This window comes from Phytophthora cinnamomi (assembly GCF_018691715.1).
Source record: "Phytophthora cinnamomi strain GKB4 chromosome Unknown Contig64, whole genome shotgun sequence".
Classification (NCBI taxonomy): Eukaryota; Oomycota; class Peronosporomycetes; order Peronosporales; family Peronosporaceae; genus Phytophthora; species Phytophthora cinnamomi.
In genome coordinates, this window is record NW_027150997.1 from 47,818 (window position 1) to 57,904 (window position 10,087).

The following is a 10,087-nucleotide window of genomic DNA, read 5'->3' on the forward strand; positions in this document are numbered from 1 at the left end:
GTGCTTCCCATTAACGCCCAAGATCCCTTCTCGTGCCCAAGTCCTTGAGTACAGACGTACACTGAACAATTTTGCTGATACCAATAGTGAAGAGCCCCGGTTTGCTGATGCCAAACGTGAAGTTTGTGAAGTAGACCCCGCTATTTCCCAAGGCCGAAATGTAAACTTGCGACGCCAGACCGAGGTACTAACAATCACCACAACTATGAACATACCGTGCATTACAGCCAGGACAGCATGATGGTATAGTAATTCTAGGCTGACATGCCGATGCCAGCATATTCGAGACAGGTGTGCGGGTACGTGCTGTGCAGACGCCAATACAGCACTGCGTAGAAGGTGTTGTGTCCGAACGCTGTCCTGTGCACAGCAAATATCACCAGCCACCACACAGCGAAACTCCAAGAAGAGAGATTCGCATTGTGCGACTCTGTCTTCCCTACTGTAGGCTCGTGAGTGACGTAGCAATGCTCCACCCACCGCGCTTCCATGACGACTAAATGGAGTAGGACGAAGACACAAGGTGGGCCTACCGCGTTACACAGCGCTCAGTCCCAAGGTGAGAGAACACATCTCAGTCAAGCAAAGGTTTAGTGAGGCCCAAAGTGACTTTCGTCGCTATGTCCACTCAACCACCACGCCGACGTGGTCCATGTCTGAATGTCTTCCACTACTTAAACCGACGCTTTTCGTCTTCCTCATCGTTATCATCATCGTCCTCCTCCTCCTCGTCATCGCTGTCGTCGTCGTCACTATCGCTATTCCCGTCCTCCTCGTAGTCATACTCGTCCTCGTCCACCAGCTCCTGCCCCGGTTCGAGGCCGCGCGGGAGGTCCTCCAGCACCTCTTCAATCTCCGCAATCACCTCCTGCACCAGCGGCTCCGTATCGTTCGGGAACACGGCACGCATGTCGCCTCGGTGGTCCACCAAGAACTTGTCGAAGTTCCAGGTCGGCGCCACGGATACGCTGTACTTGTCCGCGATCTTCTTGAAGAACGGGTGCGCCTTGTCCCCCGTGACCGGGGTCTTCTCCGCGATGGTGAACGTGGCTCCGAGCGCCGCGTACCGCTGCAGAACCTCGCTATTGTCGCCGGGTTCCTGTCCGGCGAAGTCGTTGGACGGCACGGCGACCACCACGAGCCCCAGCTCGCTGTACTTTTCGTGCAACTGCTGGAGCTGCATCAACTGCGCCGAGTGGCTGCACTTGGACGCCGTGTTGACCACCAGCGCCGCCTTGAAGCGGAAGTCGGACGGGGCCAATTCCCCTTTCGGCGGCTGGATGGTGGTAAATCTCAAGAAGTTGGTGAATCCGCGAGGCTTGAGCGACGACGAAAACGACCGACTGCGCGCGGTGCGCGGGGCCATCGCAAGGCTGTGCAAACGAGTTGCAAGCCTGGAGGAGCTCTGCAGGCCGAGAACGCGCCGCTGCAGCATCGACCCAGTCATGACAACAGGACAATAGGACGGTCTCCGCTGTCCGACGTGGTGTGCGGAACATGGATTTGATGTGGCAGACTGGACTTTGGTGTGGTGGACGTACATATGGTGTATGCCACAGAAAACGGACCACTTCAACTTAGAGATGGCTACACCAGGACGGACACGGCATTATTCTTGGCCCTCAAGCGGTTAAACAAAACGGACGATGGTGCTGTCCCGCCACCTATTCCCAGCTCCAGTACAGCTTTTTCATTATCCTGGCGGTTAAGGATGCAGCCGGGAGGCCCCGCGAGGAAGTTTGGCTGGGAGGAGGACGAGGTGGAAATCTCGCACTTGACTTCGGCGACGGATGGAATCTCTGCGCGTGTCGTATCATCGGCCAACCTCGGTCCACAGCTCGTTAAGGGGCGTTCGCCTCCGCAATTGCTCGCGGGTCCAAGCAAAATTCACCCGGAGCCGGAGGTGACCCGCAGGACCAGCATTGAGAAACGAGACGCGCACAGATCCTCGGTATGGGGCAGTCTCACGGACTTTTCGATGCGGTTGCTACGCGCACAGACCCGCGCTACTTACCTCCAGTGGATTCTGGCGGTGGTAGTGTTCAGTTGTCTGCTGTGGACGATCTGGCTCATTTTCCTCAACATCTCGCCCAACTACACGGTGAACCTCGTCATGAACACGGTGCACTTCGACGACGGGGCCTTCTGGTTGTTTGTGGACCCCCCATCGGGGACGCTGCATCTGGCGGTGACAGGCCTCTCTCTTGTCAGCCTTGGATATGTTGTCATCTTGCTCATGTTGGCGTGTCGACCGAAACAGGCGGCTCGCTCGTCCCCGTCCAAGCAGATTTTGAAAGCTGGGATGGAAAAACTAGAATCTAGTGCTAGTAACAGTCGAACGACCTCATCGGCTCTAAAGCTGATCAACTCGTTCACAAAAGCCGACAGCTCTTCCAGACGATTTGTTGTGAGTGTTTCGGTTGATTTTCACGCCAATTCGGTGAGTTAGTCTAATTTCTGGTGATTTCTTTGACAGAAACTCTGGATGAAGATCGGGGATTTAGCCTTCGAGACGATCCTCCTCGTCCAGATCCTAGAAGCCGGGTCACCTGCTGTTATTGTCGGCATTTTCACCGTCGTTATCGCCTCAAATGCACTTGTGTTTGCTGTAATGATGTTACTTCCGTTGAACAGGATGGGGTTGGCTGAGACTCTCGCTAATCTGCTGTAAGAGGTGGTTTGAATTTTTATTTCAACAAACACTGCATCTAATGCTATGATCTCCTTCATCCACGACAGATTTGATCTGCTTATAGCTGTTGGATGCCCAATGATGATTCTCTGCTACTGCCTCGCCAACTTTAACTTTCCGAGGGGCAAGTTCGCTATTAATCTCGACGTATTCCCGGCAGGGTGGTTCGAAACCCAAGCAAGTGTCGTTGCCGACCCCGTGCAAACCGCTGTTATTTACAAGAGTCTAAAGTCGCTACGAATCACTACAGTGTACGAGTTGTTCGCGCGCATGGGCATCCACGTGACCTTGTTCATGCGTCTTCGTGAGCTCGTGATCCTCATCCAAAAGCCGAAAATGCAACTGATTCGCGTCTACCCGAGCTGTCACCGCCCGGCCGCGTTTTTCTTCGTCGTATTTGCAGGACTTTTGTGCTTCTTCGTCGAAGAGAGCATGCGTACATCGAACCTCGCGTGTGCTCCCCACCCTGAATGTGCTGTGAACGCTCGACGATGGACACTTATGGAGAATAGAGAAGTAATCCACTGCCCGTGCCTAATTATGATCGACCAAGATATCGCGCCAAAGACGTACGCCGAGTGGGTAATGCCCAAGAACCTAACAGATAAGGTCGCTCAGCTAGCCTCGACCGGTGACCTCCAGACACTGCAGCTTACGAATCGATACCTACCCATTCTCCCTGACGAGCTTCGCCTCTGCACGGGGTTGAGGCATTTGTACGTTAATTTTGCGAATGCCGTGCAATTTAGTTACTGCAAAAAAAATTTTTGTTCTAACTTATCTCGTAACATTTCTGCAGGACACTGGAATATACGCATACACAGATGCTGCCCGACTGGATCAAGGAATTCACCAACCTCGAGTACTTGTAAGTTTGGCCATCATTTTAAATCCTAAGTGACCCTATTCTAACCGTGTTTTGCTATTGTACTCAAGCCACCTCGAGAGCAAGTTCACAAGTCCAGTGGTATCACTTCCAGACGACATATTCGACAACATGCCGTCTCTGACGTTCATCCACTTCGCCGTGTTTATTCCAATGAAGCGGCTCCCGTCTTTCAAAGGACTAACGAACCTCAAATCCCTCACTTTGGCCGTATTCCTCTCCCTAGAGGAAATTCCAGCTCTCGACAGCCTCCGCCGTCTCGAAAAACTTTTAGTGACCTGCAGCCCTTCTCTGGACACTCTGCCTGACCTCGCGCCAGTCAGGAACCTCAAGTCACTCGTCCTAACCGACCGTGGCACGTGGTGCTGCAATGGGTTCCTGGGAGAGTGCAACCTGGACAACCCCATGTGTCAAATTCACCCGCTCTGGGGGACTCCAGCGGCAACGTGCCTCACTTCTAGTGATCCAAGAGCTACACCTGAAACTCTCGCGCTCATCGCCAAGTATCCGGAGAACGTCTGTACCGGTTTGCTGCGTCCTGGATCACTGGAAGGCCCACCCACCGAGGCCACCATGGACCCATGCAATGGTACATTGTATCGACAGTGTGTAGACCCCAGTGGCGCAGAATCAATGTGCTACAACGCCAGATTCATGGGCATCGCGTGCGATACGAACCCGTTTCCAATTAAAATGCGTCGGCTGCAAATCGCCCGAGGTGTGGGCGATAAGTGTGACCCGGAGTACGAAGCGTGGCTGGGCTGCAAATAGTTTTGCCGATCAGTTTTTTCTCTCAATTTGATCATACAATTCATTTGCTGAGCTCGTCAGCGTTGGCAAGGCGAAAAGCTTTAAACTTGCAAGCGCTGCTCACTCGTGTTCCTGCTCTCTACCATATACGGTATCGTCCTAACAGGTCCAACAATAATTTTTTAACCGTCGAAGAAGGCAGCGATGCCTGACGTAGCACTTCCATCGGACTTTCCTGGCTCTACAGTGCATCGCACCTCCATTCCCTCCACCCCAGACTGCAGCCAGGTCCTGCCTGCAGCCATAGTGCGGGCGATAGTGTAATCGAGGTATTATACGGCCTGGTACATTAGATCTTTTAACAACTTATGTACCCCTTCATTAAGCGTATTTGTATAGTTTAGTACATGAGATGGGGCTTATACATCAAATTGGGTGTCGTTTCCAACAATAATTTTAACCGTCGAAGAAGGCATACAGCACTTCCATCGGACTTTCCTGGCTCTACAGTGCTATCCATTCTCCACCCCAGACTGCAGCCAGGTAGCCATCAGAGTAATCAGAGGTATTATACGTACCGAATACCTGGTACATTAGATCTTTTAACAACTTATTTATAGTTATTCACCCTTCATTAAGCGTATTTGTATAGTTTAGTACAACACAGAGGTGAGATGGGGCTGGTTCCATACATCAAATTGGGTGTCGTCGTCTCTTTGGGGAGATGCGTCCAGTTGTCGGTTTCCATGATGCGTCCGCCTGTCCGCATGGATCTCCAACGTCCTCCCGACTCAGCCATTCCGCGATTCGCAGTACGAGCCCAAGAGAATCGAAGCATCGATCAAATCGAAATGGCCTAACAGTCCCAAGACATTGCCCCCTCCACCACCTCCGACTCTGTGTGGACCCGAACTGCCAAGAAAAACAAGAACGGTCGACTGCGCAAGCCGCGCAAAGGGTGGGGGCCCTTCCGATCCGTGCTCAATGAACGCTCCGTAGACTTCAACTTGACGCTGGATGTACAAAATTTGAAACAAGAAGTGGGCAATTTATGCGTTTTCAGAGACATTCTGCAAACCAAAGCTCTGGTGCAGCAGCACTGCCCCGAGGTCTCGTTGGTGCGCGTGGTCAAAGAGTTCTACCAGGTGTTTCGAACCGCGGGCATCGTCCAAGAGGTGGGACGCAAGAGACTGTTAAATGAACACGACCAAAAAACTTTTTGGACAGCGTCATGCATGCCGACGTGGACGTGGGCGACGGGCTGAGCGGCACCACCGTCATGATGGAGCAGATGACCATGTACTCGACGTTTCTAAATACAATTTGCCTGACGATGCAGTCGTTCGAGGTCGTCGCGGCGGAAAATTCCGTGGTGGTCTCGACCAAGGCCAAACTGAGGTTTCAGATTTTGAGAAGTACCATTGAGAGTATTTTCCTGCATATTATAGGCAACGAGTGGCTGGTGTCGCAGCTTGTGGGCAGGGAAGTGGAGCCTGCGATGGGGATCACCTTCTTCTTCAATGGAGACGGCAAGTGCTGCAAATACTCGGTGGATCTGGATTTTGTGGGGGCATTTATGATCATTGTGAAGGATCCGGTGGTGGTGGGCATCCTGCTGGGACGAGCGTTGATAGCGGACAATTGCATGTTCGGCGTAATCGACGAGCCACGCGAGCCGGAAGAAGAGGACAAACCCGCAGTGCTTACTAGTGAGCAGGTGAGTGGGTTGGAAGAAAAGTTCCACGCGCAAGCGGATAAGCAGAGCGAATACCGCAGGGTATTAGCCATTGGAACCCCGCCATCAAGGATCACGACTGAGAAGGAAGCTTGGCGGCGCTCGAGAGATACTGAAAAGGCTTGTCTCCGTGCGGTGGGAGACTATTTCGCGACCTTCACGAAAGGCTACAAGCGCTACACGCACCGCGAATTTCTTCGGCGCCATTTTGTGTAGAATTCCACGTACACTACTGCCGAACGAGTCGCTGAGCGTTGGCAATCGCTGAGTACTTGCTTCGAGGTTCTTAGCTTCCAACAAAATGCAGTGGCGTCTGTCGAGTACGGTAGCCGAGAAGGACTGCGCGGTATCAAAGCTTCGGCGAAGTACAGGCTGCGCATTACGCCAGCCACGATTCAGTTTATATTTCCACGCCTGAGAGACTGGTACCAGCTACAAAACACGCTGGTGGGGACGGTACTGGGTGTTCCGTCGCAGATCAAGTCCTTCGTCCTGGGAGATAGCGGGCGGATCTCCGCCATCGAGGAGCACATGGACTTTATCGTGTCTTTGAGGAAGTTCGTCACAAACCAGAAAGAGATGCTAGTCGTGCTGTCCATGCAAAGCGGGCACTGGAGAGCTTTGACTTCGCGAGCAGCCCAGTTTGGGTTCTTGACCGTCCCGGAATTTCCAGCACTGATACGTACACCTTTGCTGAAATGGAGAAAACACCAACAGCGGCCCTCCGACTCGGACGATGTGCATGGCGGATCTACTTAGCTGAGTTAATTAAAGTCTGGTAGTCTCGAATGCCTGGGGTGTACACAATCTGTATTTTGGCACAAGGTCAAGCCGCAGCTCACCATGATTAGAGAATGATAAGAGGTGCTGCTTCATTCATCTTGGTCGTTCTGGGATGTTTGCTTGCTATGCTTAGCAAAAACCAAACAGTTCTCTACTGAGGACTTGCTTGGTCAGAATCACCTGCTTCTCACGGTTTCAGCGATAGAGCAAGATCTTCTCACGAATCCTGGTCGAATGGATGATGCTGCAAACGCCCATACAGTCATATCTAGGTCTACGCATGCTCAATGCAACGAGAACGGCTCGAGCGAAGCAACGCGGACGGCTCTGTTGACTCAATCGTCGCCGTCTCGAAGCAAAGTTCATTCATGATGATAGCTCATTCATGATGGTTCTGGAGACGAAGCCGAGCCAGAGTCTTCGCGTAAGCAGTTCTCCCCTCATCGCAAACGAAATCCGTTCGCAGCGGTCGTTTTGATTTGTCTGTTGTGGACAATCTTGCTCATCCTGCTCAATCTAGCGCCGAATCACACTGTTATCCTCACCATGCGCACGGAAAACTTCGACGATGGCTCGTTCTTTCTGTTTGTGGACCCGCCACCATCCATACGCGGGTTGGCAGTGTGCGGTATGTCTACTGTCGCCCCCGGGTACGTCGTCATTCTCGTGAAAATGCTGATCCCCACATTTAGAGTCTTGCAAGAGCTGCCTACGAATGTTCACAAAGGTAAACACGTTGAAAGCCTGGATGCAGTGGTCCCGTCGTCGGAAAAGCATGATCCACCACGGTCAAAGTCGAAGAGTCAAGCTTTGGAATTCATAAGAAACAAACCGTCACTTCTTCAGGATGCGTCCACGACAGTTGCAAGCGCACTTGAAATGACAGACATCAAGTCTCGACAGCTTGCGGTGAACATTCTTCGTGTAAGGAATTAAGACATCTGTACGCAACACCTGTTGTTGCTTTATCAGAACGTGATGAATAGCTGACGAATTAATGTAACGTTTCAGAGCGCTGGAGTATACGCACACGCACACGCACACACCAAACTGGTTCAGAGAGTTCACCAGCCTTGAGTTCCTGTACGAGTTTTCTTTTGCTGATGTCTCTGTCCTTCTTGATAAACTGAATACTAATTGTCTGCTTTAATGTGCAGTCACATCGAAACAAAGTTCTCAAGTCCAGTGGTTGTGCTAAAAGACGACGTACTCGACGATATGACATCGTTGACTTTCATCCATTTCGCCATTTTGTGCCGATGAGACGTCTGCCGTCAATTCTAGGGCTGTCAAATATCAAGTCACTCACCTTAGCCGTCTTCCTCTCCCTCGAGGAGCTCCCAGCTTGCGACAATCTCCAGAATCTCGAGAGATCACAGATCACCTGCTCGCTGATGCTCAACAGTTTACCGGATCTATCGCCAACCAGCAGCAAAATCCAGTCTTTCGCTATCACGGATCGACTGCAATGGATTTCTAAGTGAATGTAACCTCGAAGACCCAGCGCTGCGTGTCTTCCCACAAATCGCTCAGACAAAATTGCTGCCAAAGCAGTTATTGCGAAATTTCCAGAAACAACTTGCTACATTCTGCTGCGTCCTGGTTCACCTGAAGGCCGGCCAACGGAAGCTTCGATGGCTCCGTGTAATGGTATGCCTTGTCGCCAGTGCACAACGCTCGATACATGGGCGTCGACTGCGGCACAAACCGGCTCTCCATTAAATTGTGGCGTCAACGGATCGCAAAAGGAATCGGGGAGCCATGCGACCGCGAGTACGAAGCTTGGCTTTGGAGCAAGTAGATTAATCCGTGTCTGTACACAACCCTCGAATTTACACGACGATTTATTGCAATCCTTATCATTGGCATCACTTACAGCCCAGCCACGCTTCGTACTCCGGGTCACACTTATCGCCCACACCTCGGGCGATTTGCAGTCGACGCATTTTAATTGGAAACGGGTTCGTATCGCACGCGATGCCCATGAATCTGGCGTTGTAGCACATTGATTCTGCGCCACTGGGGTCTACACACTGTCGATACAATGTACCATTGCATGGGTCCATGGTGGCCTCGGTGGGTGGGCCTTCCAGTGATCCAGGACGCAGCAAACCGGTACAGACGTTCTCCGGATACTTGGCGATGAGCGCGAGAGTTTCAGGTGTAGCTCTTGGATCACTAGAAGTGAGGCACGTTGCCGCTGGAGTCCCCCAGAGCGGGTGAATTTGACACATGGGGTTGTCCAGGTTGCACTCCCCCAGGAACCCATTGCAGCACCACGTGCCACGGTCGGTTAGGACGAGTGACTTGAGGTTCTTGACTGGCGCGAGGTCAGGCAGAGTGTCCAGAGAAGGGCTGCAGGTCACTAAAAGTTTTTCGAGACGGCGGAGGCTATCAAGGGATGGAAGTTCCTCTAGCACCAGGAATGCAGCCAGGGTGAGGGATTTCAGGCTCGTGAGGCCCTTGAAGGACGGGAGCCGCTTCAGTGGAAGAAACGCAGAGAAGTGAATGAACGTCAAAGACGACATGTCGTCGAACATGTCGTCCGGCAGCGACACTATCGGGCTTGTAAACTTGCTCTCGAGGTGACTGGAGAAGGAAGATACATATTAGCTTTGATAGTTAAGTAGCGATAGCTACGTGGTTGAGGAGACGTACATGTACTCGAGTTTGGTAAGTTCCTTGAACCAGGCGGGCAACGTCTGAGTGTGCGTGTATTCCAGTGTTCTGCTCAAACAAGCGTTAGTAAAGCGCTTTCGACCCTACAGGTATACCAGGACCACGCAATTTAACGTACAAGTGCCTCATTCCTGTGCACCGGCGAAGCTCATCCGGCAGGACGGGTAGGTATCGATTCGTGAGCTGTAGTGTCTGCAGGTCTCCACTCGAGGCCAACTGAGCCACTTTTTCTGTCAGGTTTTTAGGCATTTCCCATTCGGCGTACGTCTTCGGTGCTGTGTCTCGGTCAATCATGATTAAGCACGGGCACTGCGTCAACGATCCATTCTCCAGTATAGTCCATCTTCGTGCATTTAAGGCACATTCCGGGTGTGGAGCGCACGCAATTGTCGACGTGCGCATACTCTCGCCGACAAAAACGACCAATAGTACGGCAAATATCACGAAGAAGGCGGCGGCGGGGCGGTGACAACACGGATACACTCGGATTCTCTGCCTCTTGGAGTCTTGTATGAGCATCACGAGCTGGCGCAGACGTAAAAACAAAGTAGCGTGCACCCCC

General features: G+C 52.1%; 4 protein-coding genes across 4 annotated transcripts; 2 read left to right on the top strand and 2 right to left on the bottom strand.

Annotated features, from left to right (window-relative positions):
- Positions 1 to 670: 670 nt before the first annotated feature.
- IUM83_19349 (Glutathione peroxidase) lies at positions 671 to 1,366 on the bottom strand (the record flags this gene model as incomplete). Its single annotated transcript, XM_067944395.1, has 1 exon — positions 671 to 1,366. One exon carries the CDS (start codon positions 1,364 to 1,366, stop codon positions 671 to 673), a length of 696 nt encoding a protein of 231 aa, XP_067786793.1.
- Positions 1,367 to 1,711: 345 nt separating this feature from the next.
- On the top strand, positions 1,712 to 4,349 carry IUM83_19350 (uncharacterized protein; the record flags this gene model as incomplete). The annotated part of the gene is made up of 5 exons (XM_067944396.1): positions 1,712 to 2,407; positions 2,477 to 2,667; positions 2,740 to 3,408; positions 3,492 to 3,560; positions 3,629 to 4,349. The coding sequence occupies 5 exons, from the start codon at positions 1,712 to 1,714 to the stop codon at positions 4,347 to 4,349; spliced, it is 2,346 nt and encodes a 781-aa protein (XP_067786770.1).
- A 1,210-nt stretch (positions 4,350 to 5,559) lies between these two features.
- Positions 5,560 to 6,279, top strand: IUM83_19351 (uncharacterized protein; the record flags this gene model as incomplete). Its single annotated transcript, XM_067944397.1, has 1 exon — positions 5,560 to 6,279. The coding sequence occupies one exon, from the start codon at positions 5,560 to 5,562 to the stop codon at positions 6,277 to 6,279; it is 720 nt and encodes a 239-aa protein (XP_067786771.1).
- Positions 6,280 to 8,714: 2,435 nt separating this feature from the next.
- Positions 8,715 to 9,819, bottom strand: IUM83_19352 (uncharacterized protein; the record flags this gene model as incomplete). Its single annotated transcript, XM_067944398.1, has 3 exons — positions 8,715 to 9,435; positions 9,505 to 9,573; positions 9,644 to 9,819. The coding sequence occupies 3 exons, from the start codon at positions 9,817 to 9,819 to the stop codon at positions 8,715 to 8,717; spliced, it is 966 nt and encodes a 321-aa protein (XP_067786772.1).
- Positions 9,820 to 10,087: the final 268 nt, after the last annotated feature.